At 38.4% G+C, this 25817-nt stretch overlaps 1 protein-coding gene across 1 annotated transcript in view; it reads right to left on the reverse strand.

Moving 5' to 3' along the window:
• Window positions 1-968: 968 nt before the first annotated feature.
• Window positions 969-25817, reverse strand: part of LOC149088628 (uncharacterized) — a 103382-nt gene continuing 78533 nt past the window's right edge. The window contains exon 4 of the mRNA XM_089248280.1: window positions 969-1714. Coding sequence (XP_089104406.1) covers window positions 1691-1714 — 24 coding nt within the window. The 3' untranslated portion in view covers window positions 969-1690. The remainder of the gene's footprint in view (window positions 1715-25817) is intronic.

Consider the following 25817-nt stretch of genomic DNA (forward strand, 5'->3'; position numbering starts at 1 on the left):
AGTTTCTCCTCTTTCTGCAGAGCCGTTATGAATTTCCAAACATTGGGATGATGATGGACTTCGAATAGTGCTGCTGAATGAATTATGCCAGCCCTCAATATTATTACCGGTTTTTGCTAAGCCAACAATAGTGTCGTCAAATAATTCCACAATTCTATAGCAAATTTGAGATTTCTTCGTGTTGGCCTTCCAACTAGGTGTCTTCGAAATAATTTACAATATCATGTAAATCTTCGTTGCCTCTGTAGTACCCGCTATCTAACAAATCAGTAAGTATCACAGTCCTAAGTCTGGAAAAAGTGGAAAGGGAATTTTTATTCACAAAACAATCACTGCCCTGAATTGTCTCACGCTGAACTGTCGTATATCCGAAAAGCTCTTCAGTCTTTACCAGGTAAAAATATATATTGTCTATAGATTTATCTGTACCTCGAGCTCCAGGAAATATACTCTCTCATTCGACTTATATATCTTTACCTAGAACTCCAGGAAATACCCTCTATAGACCTATCTTTACCTACACGCGTACTCCCCTTAGGGGTCATTCAAGTATTACGTCAGCATCGAGGGGGGAGGGGTTTCGGATTTGCTGACTTTTGATGACAAGGGGGGGGAGGGGGGTTTGAAAGTTGCTTACGTCATCAACCATCCTTTTTGAAGATATGAAATATTCTAAGCTGCTGACGAAATTTCGCTGACAAGAGGAAGGGGTCAAAAATGACTAAAAATCTGCTTACGTAATACTTGAATGGTCCCTTATCTTCACATAATTCCGGGATAACACGACCTGCTAACAAAGCCGATTTATATAGATCCACTATCAAAGACGTCAGTAAAAAACAAAATTTCACGACTTTTTCCATATTTCCCACGCGCATAATAAACGAAATTATTCTTCCCACATAATCACAGTGATAATAAATCAACACAAAGCAAACGACACAATATAATGCACGTACATGTATATATATATTTTTTTTGTAATTTCTTTATTTTTCGCTTTCGTAATTTTTGTTTCCACAGAGCTTTTTATAGAGAAGAGTGGTCAATTGTGCTTCTGAGCGGCTGTTGTTTTTATATAATAACATTCGTGGAGTATTTCTTCTTTTTTTTTTTTTTTACTTCTTCATCATCATATTCTCGTGAAAGTAATAATAAAAAAAAAAACAAGGAAAAAAACAGGAAAAAAAAAAAAACCAACGAAGTCTCTCCAAATTCCTCACACGCAAAAAACGCACGCACACGCAAGTAAAATATATATGTACATCGGCTTATATAATAGTACGGCACACGTGGGCTACGTGTGCATCTCGAAACGGAAAAAATTTAAAAAAAAAAAATTGCGACACATTTTCAATTTCAATTTTTTTTTTTTTTCTTTCCAGGGAGACACAGCTTCGTTTTTCCGGGACGAAAAATAAAGTTACAGGGAGAGGAAAAACCGTTTCCAGGCAATGGGTATAAGAGGAAAAAACTGCACGCGCAGCCCAGTATGTCGTAAAATGTATTTTTTTTAATCTTTTCATGCTTTTAATTTTTTTTTTTTTTTCGAACGACAAACATTTAGATTAAGACTTGAGAACTCTAGCATTTTTTTTTCCAAATTTTTTTTTTAACAAATAGACATTCATTAAAAGGCAGAAGATACATAGAAACACATAGTCATTGGCCGGTAGGCAGCACCGCTATGTCACAGAAGTCGGACCCTGTTGATCTGGAAATAGACAAGAAAAGAAGTGCGTTAGACGATATTGAAATCGATCAAAGATGCAAAAAAAAAATCATGTTAAAATGCTAAATGTAATGTTAAAATCATGTATTTTATGTGTTCAGGTAATTTTATCAGTTTAAATTTTAAATCATATAAAATGAAAACTATTGCTTCAGAAATTTAATATGTATGTGCAGGCATACCAACATTGGCTTATAACTCATCAGTAATGATGAATGTTCAGCTTTGCTATTGGGGGGGGGGGTGGTACTTCTTTGGACAACATAATCATAGTACAATAAAAATAATCACTCAAATATTATTATTTTTTTTAATTTTAATTCAAACTTCATTAAATACAGCACCTCAGTGGATGCCTCAGGCAACGTGAACCCCCACCTCCCGAAGCAACGTTCCAAGGTCGCTGAGTCCCTTAATAATTCACGAATATTCAATGCAATCCCAACCTGCATACGCCCTTGTGGGCCGTATATACGGACGTCTAGCAACCCTAGACCGCCATCCCCGTTTTCTTCGTATCAGAGCTTCCTTTCTGAGCACGAAACATCCTTTCCGACACACATTCCGCGAGCTCGACCATGCACTATGAAAATGAAGCCGGGTTCAGAACCGCCCATCACCTCCTAGAGATGGAACGCCTCCGCACTCTGCCTGTGACGTCAGTAAGTAGTCTATTTTCCCTCAGAATACTCAGGGAAAAAAAATTCCCTGAACGTGCCAGTATCAATGTTGTGAAAAAAAGAAATGATCGAGCACAGAATTGGCGATTTCTATGCCCCACATCCAATCACTATGCGGCTTTTGTGAGGCAATCAGGAAGATTCGACGCCAAAATAAGAAGAAACGAAATACGATGCTGAGTGGCAAACTTGCTGGGTAGTCTGAATGACGTTTATGCAAATACTGCAGAGGCCTTCTATCTCTAGAAGGTGATGAACCGCCGCGTTGAACGACTTCAAAAACCTGTTTTTGGCCCACAGCGTTAGGCGGTTCCGACAAAAACCAGGTTTTTGCGCGTTTGGGCATCGAGTCGAGCCAACATCTTCTATAGCAGAAAGCCTCCGCGCGTAGCTCGTGACGTCCTGAAGACGTCCATTTCACCTACAGTCATTGCATATACTGCAAAAAAGATAAAAAAAGAATTTCGCAAAATTCGGTCTGCTATTTCCCAATGGCTACAGGTGAAATAGGCTACTTCAGTGACGTGAAAGATTCGGGCGAAGGCTTTCTGCTATAGAAGGTGTTGGTAGGGCGGCGGGTTTAGACGCGGCTTTACAAATTGCCTTCCACGCACAGACAAAACAGATCGGCTCCGAGTTTGTCTGCTTTCGAACTCTCTCACATGCGTATACGAATTCATCGTTACGGTAAAGATCGATGAGATTTTATTAAAAAAAAATATATATATAGCAGTAAAAATAAGTAAAACATCACAAGAAACCTCAAAGACCCAATTTTTTTAAACCGATTTCCGTAGTATTGAGAGTGGCTCCCGTAGCTCCGTAGTTCATTGCTGCCGTCCGCAGAAACTATGGACAATCCGTAGCAGTTGGCAACTCTGTATACGTTGCGATAAATGCGTTATTATAACAGATAGACAGTTATTATGCATACTTACCAAGCATTTCTGTAGTTTTGATAAATTTTCCTAAATTAATCACTTTTTACCGCAGATTATGTATGCATAGTACCCAAGCATCACGTCGTTGGTAAACATGATAAAATCGTACTATATAATACACTGTGCATGATAATTCATACATGTATTGTATAATTATATCGGGGTACAATCGTGAAACTTGCTAGTGCATGGAGGTCCAACTATATTCATCACATAATAGATTCATTCGTAATTTTGTTTATATCTATCAAATTCATCAATTACACTACAGTATTACGCATAATCGCAGATAAAGAAGATAAATTTCAAGTATTTATCGGTTACCAACGACACTACTTGGTTATTATGCATAATCGCTGGTAAAAGTGATAATTTTCTCAGTGTTTATCAAATTTACCTACGACTCTTGGGTACTAGGCATATTCGCCGGTAAAAGTGGTAAATTTATCAAACTTTCCAACACGATTCGTAAGTACGCATAATAACAGGTTGTTAATAACAGGTTTATCACATTTACTGTAACACACGTAAACGAAAGGAATACACAGGGTGAAAACATGGCCTCGTTTCAGCACAGAAAACTCGTTACGTCGTAGTTATGCAAATATATATACAATTGGGAAAAGTATCCAAATAACTTGCCTATTCCAGATGTCTTATTTTACTGAGGCCTTAATATTTACAAGGATGCAAAATTTCATTCTTAAACGGTCCCCCCATCCCCTAACTCTCGATCAAAAAATATTGTTGACTTGTCTTTTCCTAAGCCAACAAAATGAATTCCATGTTTCTGAGTGCGATATTAACCGAGATACTTTTGGATTGAAAAATCGCTGAAAATGAGGGAAAGCATATATTAAGGGATAAAGCTGAGAAAACGGTGAGAATTCTTCAGAGTTGTAGTCTACCTAAATTTTTCTCGATTCCGAGATGTCCCTTTAACTTTCATTGAGCAATACCTTGGCGAATATTGCAATTAGAAATATGGAACTTTTTTTTTTTTTGTTGGGCTCAGTAGACGCAAGGCAACAACAACTTTCTAATTAAAAATCTTAGCACATACAGGGTGTCGGAGAAAAGCTATGAAAGAACAGCAAAAACTAACCGACAACGCTCCTTTCCCTCATTTATGATGTTCTTTCCCAACTTTTCGCCAATATTTGAATTCGAAAAATATATCGGCAAATATTGCACTTAGAAACTTGGAAATGTTTGATTGGCCTCAGGTGTAGACGAGACTTTCTAACTGAGAGAGTTCTCAAGTTAGAGGACTCGGGGATCGTAAAAAATTTAGATTTTTTTATTTTGTTACACACTGTATTTTAACTCTTAAAACTGGTACAGAGTAATTTTTAAACGCCTCTTCGAGCAGTTTTTGAATTGAAATCTTACCCCCCGCCCCTACGATGATTGATGAGATAGAGGCCGCATTAGCACTTACAGGACACCCTGTGTATAGCTTGAGACATTTTAATTAAACGGTGAAAAATGGTCCGAACGGGGGCATGGGCAAAACAAGGTTAAGAAACACTACTTTAGAAAATTTTCTTTCTAAATGGGGTTCAATAATGGTTCCTCTAGGGGCCACAGCCAAAACTCAAGTGAAAAGGGAGCCCTAACAGGTGCCTAAGGGTCACGAAGAGCTGTGAGGGGAAAAAAAAAAGACTGAAGAAGTAAAGAATGAAATATGTTGGGAAAAGGTGCGCCTACTTCAATATGCAGCAGAGTTGCATAGATTCTGTACCATCTCAAAGAAGAGGCGATGTCCATCTGGGCAGGACTCTGCGAGTCCCATGCCCATAAGATGCCCTCATGTTGGGTAAAAACATCTGGTACTTTTTGATCTTTGCAAATAAGTACGTAAATGTGTAAGCTCTTACTTCCAGCTAAGTATACAGCCGCAAAACATCACTTTACCCGGGGGGGGGGGAGGGTGATGTTGAGACTGCCTTGCATAGAACCCTTACAATTAGAAGGAAGCTCACGGAAATCTAGCTCAGCCCAGGGCAGGCTCTAATTCTACGTGATATGCCGGGAGAGGCAATGTATTTCATAGTTTCATTGAATCATCCGTATTTCACAGGGCACGTTTATTTCTTCGATATAATTTGACTCTTGGGAAATAAATTATCACCCCCATAATAATCCGAAATTGCCCCCCCCCCCCGCTTGGGGGGTCCAGATATCAATCTTATCAATCTTTTACAAAAAATTTTATTTGCTATCAATTTACTTTCGAATAAAAACTCAATTCCTATTGAGTAGAATGTTTCACTCCTGGATGCGGGACAGCTAGATAACACAAGGGAGCCATGGGAAGAAAGTAATTTTGTCATTTTTTTTGTTTCTGTCTTTATATATATTTCCTTTTTAAAACTAACGATTCAATTCTAGATCTCGCGTCAAAAATTTTGGATATTTAAAAAAAATCCCAAATTCTTTGCAAATCCAACAAAAATGCTCTAACGATTGAGAGAACTCCTAAAAACTGTCTCTCAACGTCATTCGTCTATTTTAAAATTCTAAATATCACAAAAGTCGGAAGTCTGGCGACACAAAATAAACCTCCATTTCCGTTTAGGCAAAAAGGGATAAAATCAAGTGGAAAATTCCTTTTCGGAACAAATCCGAGCGAGAGGCGATCCCAACGTCTATACTCGTTCGCATATATATATATATATATATACACACCAAAAAGGAAAAGATAGTAAAAAAAAATTCCATTTCCTATCCCACACCAATCCATCCCATAGGAGTAACTCTCACCAACAACCCATAGCACTGATTCAAAATTCGAAGAGGAAGGAATACGATGGGGTTTGAATCCACTTATTCCCAAGAGAAGAGCTTCCAAGTTGAAATTTTCGGGAGCTTTTCGAGACTAGGCCGATACTTGAATAGGAAAGAAATCCCACTAAAAGTAACATTTCCTCCGGTACCTGTCCCATGCGGACAGAAACTCTCGAACCTCTCCCACTCTGTATATACAGACATTCATTGAAAAGATCCGTTCCATGGTTTCCATAGAAAACTTCCCGGAGCTTGAAAATTTACTATAGGGGGTGCTCTGAATATGTATATCCACATAAAATGTTGCAATTCCGCGAATAGCGTATATGTGTTTCTCCTACCGAAACTACTATATACAGAGGGCCCTCTTGGGCGTCGTGAAAATTTCCTAAACCAAAACCGTGGAGTTGTTACAGTTTCACATATACATATGCGCAACGCGTATACGGGTCTTGTAAACGGAGTATTTTGAAACAGTCTTCAATGCTTCCTTCAGTCTTCTCCCTCCCTTTTTTCCGCGATATTCAAACTTAATATTGGCCCTTTGGGAGCCCTTGCAATAACTATTACGCACTGAATTTCTGGCTGGAACTTTATACCTGGAATATTTTAATACCATACTCCTCTTATACGTCGAAAGCAAATGGGTGCACGGCGCATTATTGTGGAATTTCATTGTAGCTATGAAACCAGGAAAATAATTTCTATTTTTCTGATAATTTTAGGCCCGCAGATAACAGAACTATGCAAGGACTGGGCAAATCTCCAAAAATTTACAATTCACATGCCCGGTCGGGTAAGCATGAGCAACATAAAAATTACAGATGCCCGAATAAATATTATCACTGGGATTATTCACTGGAAAAATATCGAAATTGAATTTTTTTAAGTAGCCATTGAAAGAATATACGAACATTGAAAAGGAATGTGGTCACGAATTTAAAAAAAATTAAAGAAAATCGGACCGCAAATTCCAATTTTCCACACTGTTTGAAAAAAGACGTACAAGGTTTTAGCAATAAATTTGGAATCTGTATTTGACGAATTCGCGATAAATCTAGTAACCTCGTCCTCATCTAACCACAGTTTTTTTTTTTGAGTCTCTTTTCACCCTATTAGGCCCTCCTCACACGGGGAAACTAAAATCGAGCTCGAGTTGCTGCAACTTGAGAGTTGAGTTGACTAGAACGAGTCGAGTTGCTCGTTCTCCCTCACACGGCGCTACTGAAAAAATATTCAAAGCCCGGGAAACTGAGTAAAAACAGCACAGTCTATAGTTTTCCTTCTTATCTTCCGGTACTATCTTGTTAGACGAATATTTCTATTATTCGTGAACTTGCTACACAGAATTTCAGTTCACAGGTAAATACAAAATTTCATTATTTAAATTGATATCATTAACCAAACCATTATCATTATCAATAACCAAATGAATTTCCCAATTAGGGTCTCAGAAAAAAAATGCATGGCTGGGTGCCCCATGATGCTCTTAAGACGGCCTTGGATAAGAACCTCCAGAAAATTTCAAAACACTGTTTACTTTTACTTGTACCTAAACAAGCACGTGTTCCATAGGGATGGTCCCTGGTTTTCCCCCTTGCTTGGAATGTCTAATCTATATAGGTCACGTACACGCACATCTGTGTGTGGGAGTATTTGGGGAAAATCATTCCCTGAAACATAAACAACAATTCATGTGTTGTTTATCTCTAGTTTTGTGCCTTTAGTTTATTTTTTGCCTCTCGGAACCAGCTTTCGTCATTTCATTTCATGAAACTACTTAAAATTCTGCGTGACAATATTTTAACTAATAAACAATAAAAATATGTATTAATAAAATATGTAATCCGACATATATAGGTACTGAAAGGCATATTTATAGAGGAAAAACACGATTTTTTTTCCAAATGAAACGAAATTATACTAAAAAATTATCTAATTTTTACCATTTTATTGTCATTTCAAAATGATATCAATTTAAATAATGAAATTTTGTATTTACCTGTGAACTGAAATTCTGTGTAGCAAGTTCACGAATAATAGAAATATTCGTCTAACAAGATAGTACCGGAAGATAAGAAGGAAAACTATAGACTGTGCTGTTTTTACTCAGTTTCCCGGGCTTTGAATATTTTTTCAGTAGCGCCGTGTGAGGGAGAACGAGCAACTCGACTCGTTCTAGTCAACTCAACTCTCAAGTTGAAGCAACTCGAGCTCGATTTTAGTTTCCCCGTGTGAGGAGGGCCTAACCCTACGTGTTTACTTTCACTCTTACATGTATAGAAAAGATATATGTGTGGGAAAAAATCATTACCAGTAATACAGAAAGAGAAAGTAGCGTCAAAATTGATAGGGTTACTGTAAAGCCTCGCGATGGTGGAGAGAGAGGAAAGAAAACGCAGGGAGCTTGTTTGAATTTATTCCACTAGTGTTTAGACACAATATCACGTCTGTGATCGTTAATTGGTTAATATTCATCTCGCGTGTAGAATCACAGCTGATTTACTGTACGAGATCGGACTTGGCGCGGGGCTAGGATAGGGTACCCTCAAACCAGAATATTTATCATTGTTATGCAGCAAGTCTTCGGCTGAGAGGAAATGTTCTGCGGTAAAAATCCCTATAATAGTGTTTCCAGCACTTTCTCTTAAAATTGTTCCCGATCGTTCTGCAGTAGCACTAATTTTTCAACGACGTGCATTACAGAATTCGGCATATTCTGCTTTGGGGATCATGTAACTGAGAAACCGGGAAAAATCCTGATAAAAATTAGTACACAACGCAAATTCACCGATAAAAACCGGGACATTGAAAAAAAAAATGTCAGAGAGCATTATAGTGTCGGATTGTAAGGCAAATGGATAAAATTGTCTATTGGCACTAAAAGCTTTGGTCTTGTATGGTTTAGTTCAGAGGGACAGTTCTTCACCACCTTTTTCTTATTGCAAACCGCTGAAATAAAGTGAAAATTTTCGCGAACCCGCAGAAATGGAAAGAAATGGTCAAGAAAACTCCATTCCCGGTGGAAATTCTTACATCGCCTGGGCACGTCGGGCAATAGTGCCCAGGAGAGCCCTTCACCAATTCGAGCTGCGATTTTTCGGCAGGCTAAAAATCGCATTACCAACATTAGGTGGGTAAAATAGCCTCTCCCACACACTATATACACATCCTCGTTGTAAGTGCCTGTATCTGCTTATGTTTGAGCGCACAAAACCAAATTTGGAACCATCTTTTCGGGTGCAATCAAATGATTTTCACGTGTCGTGATAAATCGATGAGAGACCGATTGCGGAATAGGTATTAGAACAACCAGTATATGCTCTCTCGAGGACACTTTTGTCCCCCGTTCTTCCAACGGCATATGTCACGGTAATGTACTTGGTCACGAAATACCCTCACATAATCAGTCTAGCCAATCACAACTCTCAACAAAGAACAGATACGCATAAATATACGAATTATGAACCTGGTTGCAGACCAAAAAACGTAAGATACATCAATACCGAAGTGTGTCTCATAGCAGAATCAAAAGCATCCGTGGACTCCATTCTGGGGATCGGAGGACCATGGTGGGATGGTTCAAACACTGCAGAAAGTCCACTGACCATCTTCTCCATTTTGAGCAAGCTCGTAAATCATCTATCAAAAAAGTCTCTATTGATAAATGCACGAATATTGGGTCAATGTCCCTGAATAGGCTTTATATAATATACACACATTATAGTACAGTCTCTCAATATCAGGTTTTCAATTTCTATCCCTCGTAATACAGATTAGCTTCATCTATATGTACGAAGTAGGAAAAAAAAAGGATTGACGTGACCAAAATATTGAGCAGTTCTCTATCAAGAAGATGAAAAAAAAAGTCAAGCTCAATGTTAACCTACCATTACACAATGGGACTATAACTCATGGTTTTTTTCTCTAGCCTAAATGAACTCTTTCAAAATTTTTTTCGTAGTGATGAATTATATCACCTGGGGTTTTCGATAATAATCAAAAGGACTAACCTTTAAAAAGGGATAAGCGATAAACTAAAAAAATCTCTTCTTTTCACTCCATTGAATTGGCAACAGAAACTTCTGATTAGGCTTCAAAGGACGGGCGCCATTTAAAATTAAATGACCGGGGGAGGGGGGGGGGGCAAAAATGGGACCGAGGAGGTAGAAAAAAAATAACATCAGTTCAAAAATATCGGAAACTATAACAAACAAAAGCCTTAAAAAATAGCATGTAGCAACGAAAAATGGCTGTGCTTTAGACGAAATACTACGCAATAATTCGCCGCCGCCGGTGATTACTTGGTTCAGAGCTTGTCATGAATAAGAGAGAGGTAGTTTTTATATTTCCACTTTTATTGCTTCCTCACTCAGATTTAACCGAAGTTTTTGCTTTATAACGCTCACTTGTCATTATCCTTCTAAATCGATCGATTTCCCCCCCCCCCATGCATTATAACACTGGATTTGAAGTAGCAAACGTGATGGTCGATGCAAATTTAGCTAGTTAGTTTGGAGCCGGAGCCTGATATGCCTAGCACTGCTCTATATTCGTGTTTGGTGAAAGCTCGGATTTGCATATCGGGAATCTGGATTGTCCAAAAAATGTAACAAAAAACAGACTGTAGATAGACACTTTCTCCTCCCACCTATGGTCAATGTCAATTCTTTTGCTAATTCGGCCCGAAAACGACTCTGTGGCACGGTATGTCGTAGCAATATTTGAAAGGTTTTTGTCTGTCACTGAATCAGACTACCTAGAGGAGTTTGCGAAATGTATGGAATATATTAGACGCATTCAATTTATCCAAGGATGATGTCAGCTGTCCATAAGAAGGCTTACAACAGCTGGCTGATACGAAGATGAATTCAGGAAAGAAAGAAAATTCAACTACTCTTGCGGGAAACTGAACCCACGTCCTCTCACTTGTCGGGTCAAGACGACAAGTGAGAGGACCTAGGCCACTAGACGACAAAAGTAACAAACGTCAATCTTTCCTTAGATCTTGTATGTGCTGAACGGGATCGTACATGGACGGTCGGAGTGGTGGTCAGTATTGCGAACTCTGGCTTGAGTTAGGTTCGACCGTCCATGTACAGTCCCGTTTAGGGCACACGAGTTCGAAGTTCGTTGGCTTTATAGTGTAGTGGTCTTGGGCACTCACCCGGCAAGTGAGAGGACGTGGGCTGGATTCTCCACCAAGGCAATTGAATTTTCTTTCTTTCGTGAATTCATCTTCGTATCAGCCAGCTGTTATATACCTTCGTACATTCAATTCACAGAAGTATAATTCCAATTGGTAGAGTTGGAAATAGAACTGAAACTTTAACTGATTAAGAGTTTGAAGTTTAAGGTAGATGATTACTTTTGATAGCAGACTACTTTAATTTTGAGCAGATTCAAATATGAAAATTACTGGCATCGTAACGGGAGCTGCAACTCCAAAATCTTGAGCAAATGAAGAGTAGTATGAGCAGTTGAGACAGCTTCGACTACAGAACTGGGTCAAACGATGAATGGTAAACTGCGTCGGATGAAGAGTAGTAAGGGCAGAGACGGAAAGCTCCTATTACTAAATTACATCAAAAGAAAAATAATATTAGTAGATGGACAGCTCCTACTACAAAAATGCGTCGGCTGAAGAGTAGTATGAGCAGATGGACTGTTCCTATTACAGTACTGCATTAAACGAAGAGTAGTAAAACGCGTCGGACGATGAGTAGTAAAGAGCAAATGGATAGCTCCTACTATAAAACTACATCAAAACAAAAGTAGTATAAGCAGATGGACAGCCCCAAATACAAAAATGTGTCGGACGGAGAATACTACGAGCAGATGGACAGTTCCTAGTATAGAACTGCTTCAAAATAATAGTAGTGCGTATGAGCAGCTTCAACCACGAAAACCTCAAAAATTGAGAAACAAATTGACATTTTCAACCTCAGCGAAGGGGCATAAACAGGACAACAACCAAAACACCAACAAGGAAAATATACCATGTAAATTCTCAATTTAAAAAAAAAAAGTAAAGACGGAATACAGCAAAATCAACCAGACTCAACATTCAAAACACGAAACATCGCAGATTCACAGAAACAAAAGGAAAAAAAAATCGCTCATATTTATGATTTTGGAGAACATCAATAAGTACAAACAACCGTCTTATCTTCCCCCATAAATCCTCTTATAACTCAAAAGAACGTGATTTTTATACGGTAATAGCTTCCAGGAACTAAATATCGAACATCGGGAAGGATTTAGGAAGTGAAATCTAGTGTTTAACATGGTAAAAAAAAAAAGAAACACGTAACTATACCCAGTTCACTGTTTAGTCATCCAAAAAAGATTCAGCGCGACATTCAAGCGAGGACACACACAATGTTACTCACTACCAACCCTCTGGCAGAAACATTAATACATGCAATGCATCCTCTATTATCTAGGAGCGTCAAGCGCAAAGCAAGATAGAAAATAATAATAGTAATAATATGTAGAAATTGTTTGCCTTAAAGGCTAGTGTTAAAGAATCTTAATATTGAATTTTCGACGGAATCGAGACCTTAACAGAATGTCTCTTCTGTACAGTCTTAGTTTTTTTTTTTTTCTTGTAGAAGAACAAAAGAACTGATTAATTCAAGTCTCGTATATTCCGAAAGATACCAATTCCCAGATATATTATTCAAATACATTTAGGAATAGCAATTCAAAAGACAATGAAATAACAGATAATGAAGTTACGGATAAGTGATTTTTTCCCAAAAAAAAAGTCCTAAAATTAAAATGTTTTCTTCTTCTAACCAAGAATTTCTTGCGTGACTGCGATGTGACAGATCTTGGTCATACTTTCTCATGTTGTATTTATTTATTATTTTTTTAAAGTTCTGATAAGAATGCAAAAAAAAAAAAAAAAAAAAAAAACGTCACTCTAACAAAATATAACATAAAGTGGAAGATTTCACTTCCTGGAGGGGATTAGAACGGACCAGAAAGGTCATAAAAACTATCTGTAATGACAGGCGATTATGAATAACTACCCATTTATGACATTTCCCGTAACATACAGGCTGTCTCATAAATTTTTGAATAGTTTAAAAGTTCATAAAAATTGAAGGAACTGGTATTTTTGAATGCGGTTTGAAAAGTTATTCTCAAGAAGGAGTTTTTTGTTTGGTAGAGGAAACAAAATAGTTGGAATTTCTGTCCATAGAGGGTGGTGCATAAAAAGCAAATGACTGGAAATATGCAAATCGGAGTCCTAAAAAATGCAGGGTGTACGATTAACAGCTCATTTCCTGAATTTTCCCTTGAGTGGCGCTTACATAAGGTTTTCATTGTGATGTTGCCATTGGTGGGAAAAGTACTATTGGTGAAGTTGTTCTTCTCACCCCTCCCCCCTTCCCCAGTTTTGAATCGCCGACCGGCTGCAGCTTAACGAACGATTAGGACACAAGAGATTCAAAAAAAGATTCTGTGAAAGAATTCTGCGATTTACTTTTTGTGCAGCGGCGTCTATCCACAAAGATTTGGACTAATCTTTTCCCCTGTACCGTATGTCTTGAGACAGCATATAGGTGTGTGACTGTGCCACCTCACAGTTTCTTCAGATCCCAGTTTCTCTTCAGAATCGTATATATGAGTGTACCTGTCGTAGGATTCTCGTATTCCTGCTTGACGTGATCTGATTTATCTTGAGACGGCCATAGGTTCGGATTTTGTGAGTTGGTGAATTAGACTAATTTGTTTTGAGACGCCCATATATGTAGATACTGTGAGTCGGCATAATATTTGGTTTAATTTGTCTTGTATCAGTCATAAATGTAGACTTGAAGAGTTGGCTCAAGATTTGGGGAGCTGAGAAAAAAAATTGAATTTTTCCCTGCTTAGTCGGATATTGTACACTGGAACATATGCGGAGATAGATTTGAAAGTCTAGAGGGGGTGGGGGCATGATGATTATGTCAATTCATTTATAAACATATCATCAACAACAACAACCATTTTCGATCTACTGCTGGATGAAGGTCTCCTCTAAATATTTCCATTTTACTCTGTCTGATGCTTCAGCCATTTAGTTGACTCCAGCCACTTTTCTGATCTCGTCGATCCATCTTGTGTGGGGAACGCCTTCTCGGGCGTACGTTTAACACCACGGCGTACCAATCCAGAACACTTGTGGTCCATCTGCTGTCCTCTCTTCTTGCAATATGTTCATCTCATTTCAATTTTAAACGTTTAATTCTTTCCATGATATCATATACCTTTGTGCGGTTTCTTATCCAAGTGATTCGTTTTCTGTCTTTTCTTATGATGGCTAACATACATCTTTCCATGTTCCTTTGTGTTGTCTGTAGCCTTTGTATCATCTCGCTTGTCAGTGTCCATTTTTCAGTTCCATAAGTCAGTGCTGGTAGCACACACTGGTTAAACACTTCTCTTTTCAGACATAATGGCATGTGACTTTTCAGAATTACACAGTTTTTGCCAAAAGTGCTCCATCCAATCCTGATCCTTCTGTTTATTTCATTAATGATTCCGTTGTCCATGGTAATTTCTTGTCCCAGGTATACATAGCTTTCTACTTCTTCTATCTCTGTGTTGTTGAGCAAGATTGTCTTCTTCAACGCAAAGGAGTTGAACATAACTTTAGTCTTTTGCAGATTCATTTTCAACCCCCCTTCCCCAAATATTTGCCTTTGCCAGTTCTTGTATCATTTCTTCTAGTTCGTCTGGATTACTGCTGATAATAACAATGTCGTCGGCAAAAGCAACTGGTTGAAAAATTCCCCATTTATTTTAAACAATTCTCATCTCAATCAAGTTTCCTGAATAGTTCCTTCTAAAACAGCGATAAAAAGTTTTGGTGGGATAGAATCACCCTGTCGGACACCTTTCCCAAGTTTAATCTTTGTTTTTCCTTTATCCAAATGAATTTATACATTACTCATATGCATTAGATCAGTCGACTCCTCCTTTGACGATGGGAGGCGGGCGTGTCTCCGCCCATGCGCTGGAATCGTTGGTATTGGATTAAGCTGGGCCAACTGTACAAGTTCAAAAGCCAAATAGCAGAAAAAGAATCACAAAAATTACTATTGGCACATTCGTTTCATTTGGGAAAAGGTTGTCCAAGACCTAGATAACCATTCTCGAATCTTCCAAAATGGGAAATAATTCAAAACTACTCATGATGCGTTTTCAAAATACGTCACACAAAAAAAGCCCATACCCACAAAAATACCACAGAATCCCATTCAATAGGACCCGAAAAAAAATCTCGTTCAAAGACCTAACAAATCAAAGTAAATCCATAAAAAAAAATACCATTTTCCCCCACGCTCACCGGCTAAGCAAAACAGTTGTATAAGGCCTATAGGGGAGGGGAACAAATAATAAAATAGAAGAAACTGGCTTCTGACCAACCAAGAAATAAAGGTAAAAGGAAAAAAATACAATAACTATAGAGGTCAAGGATTAATATCCAAGTCGACGCCATATGGTCGGAGGCCTAAGAAAAAACACGATCCAAAAAAAATAAATAAAAACGAGGGCACGAGAAGCCACTACTATAATACAAGATGGCTTTTCCATTTTATGATAATACTAGGCCTAGTAAACAAAAAGCCCAAAAAATAAAATAAAAAGAGTACATAAATAGGAAATACAATAACACAATCTTTTCACACACATTGAATCCATAGTCTCTTAACGACTTCTCGAGAAGTTGTAATTCAAACAATGAACCTGCGAAAAACTCATTCCGCGGGCCAAAATAAAAAAGAAGGGCCAATGGTTATTATGATCTAAGAGAGAAGAAGAGCCTCACACAGGCCCTCTTCTACAAGTAGTTATCAGAGAAAGCGTGTGTGTGTGTTGGAGCCCTTATTTTTATTGCCCTTTCTCAGTCTAGTTGGGATCGAGGAGCTCGGAGATGATAGTAGGGCAACACGCACCATTCTGGTAGGAAACTATTATTATTAGCCACTACTACCAGAGTATTACCAGTAGTGATAGTCGTAACTTAACGTTAGGGTTAACGTCCAACCGACCGTGACAGATAAGATCAGAGTGAAATTGTTCTTTTTGAGATATCCTCTTTCTTTCCACTACTCCTTGGCATCTACCAATTTTGGTGGATTCGGTCACACAATATACGAATTAATCAAGAATTAGGAGTCCACGGATAATAGACATTTATCTTGGCCAGTATTCCTCCCTCCTTACCCCCCCCCCCCCCACTACAAATAATAATCAATGACGTTGCGATTGCCTTCAATGATAAAACGGGGAACAACCGAATAAACCAACTTCGAATCATACACTCGTAATCCTCTGGTCGGAATTGGATATCGAGGATATGCGTGTGAGCACGTGTTTTATTCAGTAAAATGACAGGGACAAGACGGAATCGACAACGTCGTGTGTGACTGTCATTGGTCTGGCCACACACTTGTTCTCCAACACGCAGTGGCCATGGAATGAATAAACGCAATGATTAACGACAACATGGCGTACGTGGATATTACAGGTAGTACACTCCATGCTTGTATGCCACATGTCCGTGGTACGCGTACTCCTCGGGCAGTATTTCCCCAAAGTGTGCGGCTTCTGGGGATGTCGCCAACATTTGTCAGGAGCGTTGCGGAGAGCTGGAGATATTGATTTGTGTTCCTATTAGAGCTCCGACGACGTAGATGTTTTATTAGTGAAAATATCAACTAAATACTCTGGGGAATCACGGGTGAAAAAAGGTTTGACAAACACCGTCCAAGGGTTACGACAGAAAAAATATAATAAAGTAACAAAAAATTAGAAACTATTAGTCATTTCAAGTGGTAAGTGCATTCCTCTTACGTTATTCTTACGTATTTCTAATTCCTCTTACGTTATTCTAAGGGAACGTGAACTTCCATTAGAATAACTTTCCTCGAATCACAAGGGATTACAACTCCTACACTTTTTCTAAGAGTTCACAAGCCTCCTACGCAATGAATACGCAAATCTCCTTTGCATTTTTTAGTGGGTACGCAAGCCTGGAATGCAGTTTCCCAAAAAAAAAATTTTCTACCACTCCTTCTTCAGAAATTTTTTGTTCTCTTCGCCCCAACTTGAGTCAACTCACAGAATCCTATGTTTTATACCCATAATTTTTATATACCCTCCCTTGGACAGAAACTATTTTCATGTGCCAGTCCTAAAGCTAGTACACTCATATCTATGATGATCTCAAAATGATCATGCAAATGCTGCTGCATTATCCATGGCTGTCTGAAGACAAAACTAGACCTATGGATACAACGGATGACAAACTCGTATCCATGGCTGTTTGAGGATGATACAGGGATTCTACAGCTGCTGCACTCAATATGGCTGACCGAAATTCGTACTCATGAATGCTCGAAGCCAAAGAGGAATCTATGGATAGCAAGAGAAAAATTCCAGATTCAACTGGATTTTAGGAGTTTCCCGGGATCTACATATCTTTTCAGGAAAAATTACGCAATCATTCATAGTATAAAATTTCACTTCGTTTGAATTGATTCTTTTTCTGTGTAGATCGAGTCCACGAAACGTAACGGTCAAATGTAATCCGACTTATAGTCGGAAGAAACGTCGAGCCTCGATATGTTTAGTATTTGCAACGTGTATTTCGGTTACGGTTCTTGAAGATAACGTTAATCATCCGATACACTAATTATAAACTATTTAACGTCATATTAATGAGAGAATTGTATGTGTGGCATTAGAACTATTTTTCCGCTTCATGCGTGGGCTAACCCATTCATGTTTCTCGGGATTGCAAATACCTCTCTCCACTGTTATTCAACCTAATAGCTCATAATTAGATCTGATAATGAATTTTTCTATTTGTAATTCGATGCTCTTCCACCAACGCAAAAAAAAAAAATAATAATTAAATGATGAATAATGTAAATGGGGTTGTGTGTGAATCTGCTCTAAGTATTTATGACATGCTTTCAAACTCGGAACTCTGGCCTATCGTAAATATAAGTATAATGTCCTCTAACGACAAAAATTTAAACCATTTTTCTGAGAAAAAATAATTATATATTTTTTTTTTGTTCGACAGAAAAAGAAACAGCATTTGTGCAACTTTTGATATTTATGAATTTTTATAATAAAAAATGGGTGCTTAATTTATATAACGGTCAGGGACAGCTCATCCAACGCGGGTGGGTGCGAACATTTTTGGTAAGCCCCCTTCGATAAGATTTAGTGGGTCCTTATCATTTATAAATTTATTTATTTTTTTAAATTTAAATTATGAACAAATTTAAAAGATTAAATTCTCTCTGGGCCTTCACTTTAGAACTCCACCAAACGCCTTCATCTAAAATAATGTTGGAAAATGATTACCAAAAAATATAAAAAGTGGTTACCGGGGCATTGTTAAAAGATGGTCATCCAGGGCATTGTTAAAATATAATTATCAGGGGCATTGTTAAAAGATGGTTATCAGGGGCATTGTTAAAAAATGATCTACCAAGAGCATTGTTAAAAAATAATGTCAAACACATTGATAAAAAAATAATATTGTTGAAAATGATTATCAGGGGTATTTTTTGTTGAGGAATGATAACTACCAAAAGCAAGTATAAGTATAAAGCATTATACTTTACTTATATTTACCAAGATGCACGATATAACGAGGGGTTACTGTACTTTTTTATAAACCGTAATCGCAATGAAAAATTGTTATTTATACAATATTTTTAAAAAAAATATCAAACTTTTGTAATTTTTCAACATTGTGATACTCATGTCAGCGTATATCGTGGATTAAAGCTTGGATGAAACAATCACCCGCACCTGAATCCTGATTACACCACTGCACGCATCCACCATGATGTTGAATCGCGTCACAACTTCTTTCGGATCAGCAGCGACACGTGTTTCACGCTTGTTTGGTGAGAACACTATCAGCTTATTTTCCAAGCAGCAGTGGCTGAAACTGATCATCAAAAAGCGACGTAACAATCACAGCGCAAACAAGGCTCGATATCATGATTCCCCCCGTTTTTAATATCCCATCGCGTGAAAATAAACACAACCTTGATACAAATTATGAGTCTATCCGTACAGGAAGTGAAACACAGCGCTAAGCGGATAAATTGTGCACCTCATAATCTCTTCGCCAGTGACCTTGTGACGCAAGCAGCGCAAATCGCGACCGTGACTTCCACTGCGCCAACTAATCCATCATCCAAATCGACCTCTAAGTGAAGATCACTGTAATTCGATACAGCTTGGTACGAAAATAACGTATCATCGGTAAATACCATCGCGGGAAGGGAGGAAAAAAAAACACGTTTCGAATCATTATCAAAATGCGAAAAACATCAAGACTGACACACACACCTGCTTGATCCTGATCCCCCCCTTTAATAAGTCACACACGTTTCAGAAATATACCGAAACAGATACTGGTTGGGAATCGATATTGCTAAATACAGTGTGTCGTTGTTAGTGATTTAACGAGCCCACGGAAGAAATTCGTAAAAGTAGGACAAACGGGAGGGTACCCCCTGCCCAAGACAATATAATCATAGCCTTATGGGACAAAAAAAAATTATATATACACACACACACAAATACAACGCCACAACAGGTGAAATGCCCAACGAGGTGGCTGAGAAAAAGATGCCCATAACAAATATGGATGCCATATACAGGGTGGTCAAAAAGTCCGTAGAAACTTTAAAAATGAATGAAAACCGAAATAAAACACGGTTTGCAGCGTTAGCATCGCTAGGTCAAGGTAGGGTGACCATACGTCCCGTATTTCCCGGGACAGTCCCGGTTTTCTTCCTTTTTCTGGCCGTCCCGGTTTTTCCCGTTTTTTACATCACACCTATTTGGATTTTTATTCTTTATTGAAGTCAAATATCGAAATTATTTTTAAACTCATACGTTATATTATGATAATTACAACTATAGTAAGAACATTAATCTCCCACATTTGTCTTGTTGAACGTTTTATTTCGTATAATTCATTTTAATCCACTGCAGTTTGAAGTTATGCTTCGTTTCCCCCCATTGCGATTTTTCAACAACATTTGGCAACTTTGTGCACTTTTGGCGTTGTTCTTGGCAATAATTGGCGATGTCCCGTATTTTCCCGTATTAGGAATCCAAATTTCCCGTATTTCTCTCGAGGAAATATGATCAGCCTAGGTCAAGGGAATTTTTTTAAGACAGGAAAAAAAACACTAAAAAACAGCTGATAGGTGGCGTTGGTACGAGCGACTTCGGTGGAAATATGCAAATGAAACGGTTATAAGAACTTGCGTTCCTAATTCACAAGCAGTTGACCGATGTAAACCGTGTATGTGGAGTATGTGGACCTTCTGAACTCTGCCGTTGCTGGATTTGTGACTCGGCTGCAATGTTATCCCCTGTGGTGGTGGTCATGTGGAACATATATTGCTGTAATAAATTGTGGCCCACATACTCCCCAAATAACCTAAAAACAACGATACAACTTCTGCTTCGGCAGAATAATTAATTGCAATCTACAACATTTGTATCATTTGGAAATATATCGACAATTCCTCTCTTCATTTAACAGAAGTTACACGAATTTTGTTGGCAATGCAAAAAAGTAGGCGTCGGAGACGGGGTTGAAGTGGGTCTTCGAGCACTCTCAGTATTTTGTAAAATACTCAATACTGTTGTATTCAATATTTGGTAGGTTTGAGCACACCCCAGAATCAATTCAGAAATCAAAATTTCATATATAAAGATCAAGTAGAGTATTCACAGGTCTAAAACACTTCCGATGCCTCTGGTCGAAAGTGCATTTAACCCGGTGCTCGACTCCAACCTGTTGTAGATTTTAATTTCTGAATTTTTTCTGGGACGCTCGACGCCTCTGACATTTACTATACTCTATCCATTAATACCAAATTGCTGCTCGCGAGATGTTGATGGTGCTCTCTGGGGTAGGATGTATATATATATATATTTTTCATTAAGAAAATAAATGCTTTCTCTGGGGAACCCCCGTATGACGAATCATAATCGCCGAGCCGGGGTAAGTTACTCATACTCTAATCCATGGCTGTCTAAAGAAAAAAATGGGATCCGGATAATACACTCACATCTATAGCTACCTCAGACAAAAAAGCTGATTAAAATCTAAATCCGATGAATTCATCTCCTTAGCTCTCTCTCTCAAAAGACGATCCATGGATTGCACAATCATATCCATGTGTATCATATCCACTAAGGACATACCAGAACCACCGGATACTAAAAAGATGGCACTTACTACACTCACATTCCAGCTGTCTAAAGAGGAATCAGACTAGGCTGATTCTACAGACAGACATTAACTACATTAACCACCACGGCTGTCCAAAGGTAAAGGAGATTTCTAAATCCTATGGGATTTTTCAAGCCACATCATCATCTACGAGAACGAAGAACATAATCATACCATGCTTTCACTAACCAGGACGCCAATTGTGCAAATGCATTTACTGCTTCAATTTAGTGCAATCTAATATGCAAGAAGGGAGTCTGTATACACCCAAAACCCATCACACTAAACTAATCATTCCGCCATCACCTCATAATTACTGAAGAGGTAAAAATCACTAAAATCTAAGTTGGAAATTCTCTGTTAACCCAATGATGAGAAAAGAAAAAACAAAACTACACAATCACATTCCCCTATTCATGCGCAAAAGCTTTTCTTTTTAACCCTTTCAAAGTCCAGAATATAACGAATGGCTACTTCTTTTCTCTCCGGAGGAAAACTCTGCAACGCACCAGCGCTTCACATAAACGGCTACTACCGAATGGCATCCACAATAGGCCATGGGATATCGAAACCACGCGTGCACTCAGTCACACACACACACACACACACGCTTGTGTGAATACTACCCGTAGATAATAACGCCAATCACCAATGTCACGGTGACACTCATGATGCCATACCATACATCAGGGGGAAAAAAGAATCATGGAACCGGCTTCTCGGCTGTACAATTAAACAAAACCGGATGGCTGTAAAGGGTTAAAACCTTAGTCACATTAACTCTTAAAACACTAGAACATAGTTTCCCAAACTTTTAGTCCCATCGCCCCCCTTCATCATAAAATTTTTCTTCTCATCAACCCTCCCACAACCCAAGGATCCTAAACTAAACTCAGATCTTCTACCACCCCCCGGGCCCTTCCATCTCCCCCAGGGGGCGATACTGTTCACTCTGGGAAACACTAGACTAGAATATACTTTAAAATATACTTAAGAATATACTATAAAAAGAATGGTCATGAATAGTCACTCGAGAAATTCCATCAAAGAATCCCCATGCTCCATTAAACCCATAAATTAGTATAAGATCGATTAAGTAATTAGCAGTTCTTGATGTGTATCTGAGTTCCCTCACACACTCTCCTCATCATACCTTTGCGGGAATCCCGGACAAAAAAAAAAGGAATAATTCCAGGACCGAAGGCGGAGAGGGGAGTATGGGAATGATATCCCCCACCCCCCTCCAAAACAACATGAAGTCAGCCTGACTGGCGCCAGGTCAACCAACCATGGCTAAAAAATAGTCGCCATCGCCACGACAGATGCGCAACAAGGAAATGGACATCAGTAATTCCAAAAAAGAAAAAAAAGAGGCAACTAGGAAGATAATAAGACATAAATATAATGTAACATATATATGTCTCATTCTCCCAGTAAACGAGAAGGTCATTCTGCAAACAAGTGGCTGAAACGGTGAAATGACCATAACCCTGGTTTTTCCCATCTATTATATATATCCACTTGTTTCCATTTATAGCCGAAATTTTTCTTCAAGAATGTATCCATTTGAAGATCATTTCTAGAAAAGTTGTTTTTCATCGATCTCATTTCAATGGAATAATTACGATGCAAGACATATAGTAAGACTCGGATCAATTCCACAAGATAAATTGGTGGTAGCGCTTTCTATCGGTCACATTTTTACTTTTGGCTATCTAAGAAAAAAATTGGACAAATTTGGATTCAGATACCTAATGCATATACGCAAGTAAAATATTGAAGTTCTAATTTTATTTTTTTACGGACTTGGATGTGCTTTCTATATCTCATTATTTATAACTGAGTTTTTAGGTATTAAATTATTCATATATGTATCTCTACATATTCTTGCCGCAAGGCATCTACAACCGTGGAAAAAGCAATCCCTCCTAGCCGTTGGTATTCTTATTTGGAAGCGATGCGCGCGTAGGTTAACTCGCCTGTCTATGATCTCAAAGAAAGGCTCTCTCGATGGTAGATAAACAATTTGGTGGACTAGTTTGTGGCACATCTTCAGATCTGCAGTGATTCTACGCCATTAATATTGTAGATCAATATCTATTATAGAATATTTGCAATCGACGAGATTTATTTTTGAAAGTAAGAGTAATCTGATGGGGTAGAAGATGTTTTAACCCCCTGAAAACTGTTAACAGTATATTGATATTGTTTTGTATTAGCGAGATATTTTATATATAAAGGGCAATATATAATTTTAAAAAATATTCACTGGTGGTTGTTTTTAAGCAACCATTTTGCCATTGACTGATCAATATCTCTACCTAAGTAGAGAAACCAAGACGAAGAAGACGAGAGCTTAGTGCTCGGTACTTTTCATCAACTTGCAACGGCATGTTTACTATATTCATCCAGCTCATACGCAGCAGCATCGAACAGGGAAGTTATGGGGTCTTAAAGACTCGGTACGCCTGAGAACATGTATCTACCTCAGTCAGTTACGCCGACTAATAAACCTCTGAGTTTGTCTTGAAGACAAGGTACCTTTGGTTCATGAGCTTGTGTATGCCCTTCTGAAAAAATTATGTAAGGAATCAGTCCTTCACACTTTAGTTAACCTCCGTTGTTTTAGATGCTTTTTGAGCGGAGAGACGGTGGGAACAAAAAAAAAAAGGCGGGGAAGGGGGAGCCACCACAAATAACAGGTAGATTAGGGCACTGCTATGTCTGTGGACAGAAGCTTCATATTCAAGGAACTCAATCAGTAACGGTCTTTTGTCACGTTCTTTGATGACGAAGAATCGCTGTTGATTCAGCTATCAATAAGCTGAAGCTGCGAAAATGCGATGGAAAGCCAGCCTAATCTTACTCTATTTTTGTAGAGAATTGAATTCTTCTCTCCTTGAGCTGCACAAAATACTAAGCTAACCTAAGCGTCATGTTCGAGCAAAAGTGCAACGTCAGTATTACAGGTATAGAAAATCGCTGTTCCCTATCCTGTTTTTTTTATCAACGATTTCCAAGACATCACTTGGCATAGCAAACTTGTTATTTGTTCAAAGACGGACACGATGGATCCGCTCTCATTGTCTAAAGCCGGGTTTTCCTAGGAGCAGGTTACCTACAGCGTGAAAACGCTGATTGGTTATAAAACGTGAATTTCAGGTTTTTAACCAATCAGCGATTTCACGCTGCATGCACCGTAGAAAACCTTTTCCTAGAAAACCCGGCATTATACCCTCTCCTAATTTCAGGCGACTTGATGACTAGGCGAACCCATCATCCTTCACCTCAGAGCGGTAAAACCAATTTTTTCTTCAAAGTTACGTCTAACCGTTGTAAAAAAAAACGCGACACGAGGAACACCCATTGGCTGTAGCGATCATTCCGACATCACACTTCACAAAAAAATGGCGGATAAGTCAGCCTGCGTTTCCAGTTGCCCTATCATAACGCGTAAAGCCACGAAGATGTGATTCACACATAACATCTTCCACATCGCACGGTGCAAAACACTCAACATAAACTGAGCTTTCGAAACAATAATCACAACACAAAATCCCTCACTAATTACTTCAGTGGGGCCTTGACGCAAGACGCACTTCTAAGTAGAGCTTTCAATACGGAAACTCCACGACTAACTTACGGTTCGAGTTGAAATCGGTCTTAAAATCGAGAGCCGAGTACAGAATAACAGCTGGCCACAGACTTGAACATTAATCCGACTAATACTCGAGAGATAAAGTGCATTATTGAGAAAATCGTAAATATTGAAGAAGACTTCGCCATCAACGACGAATGCTCGAGGAGACACGTGCGACGGTAGATACACTCAATAATTAACTTCAAGATGAAACACAGCTATATCAATTAAAATTCGGAGTTTCGTTTCAGATTAAATAAAGCATCGAAACAGAATAAGAGAAACATACGAACTTGAAAATATGTACTCAATTTGAAATGAATAGAGACACACAGCCGGGGAAATCATCAAACACCCCTCCCCCCCTCCTAAAGCAATCGGAGAAGTTAATTAGAAACAGAGGTAGAAACATTTTTTTCAGGGGTGTGGGGGGAGAGAGAGATATATGAGAGGAAAATGAGAACTCCAGCTCATTAAGGTAATTATACACAATTACCTCGAAATATTCCGGATATTCGGCAAAATAGCTTAAAACTCAATCGTTAAGACTATTTACTCTGAAATTAGGATTTTCAAGTTTTTGGACACACATTGTCACGGAAGACCGAGAGAAGCTTTAGAAAATATGTTGCCTATTAAAATTGTATCTCTATGTGAAAGCCGCTTCTTCGACAATTAGCTAGAAGTATTGTATTGAAAGCAGCGGGGGATAAAGAACTATGCATTACCGAACGGGTAATTGGGGTTT

This window comes from Pholcus phalangioides, unplaced genomic scaffold (assembly GCF_987345545.1).
Source record: "Pholcus phalangioides strain wild (caught in Gottingen) unplaced genomic scaffold, Ppha-v1.0 ptg000003l_1, whole genome shotgun sequence".
NCBI lineage: Eukaryota > Metazoa > Arthropoda > Arachnida > Araneae > Pholcidae > Pholcus > Pholcus phalangioides.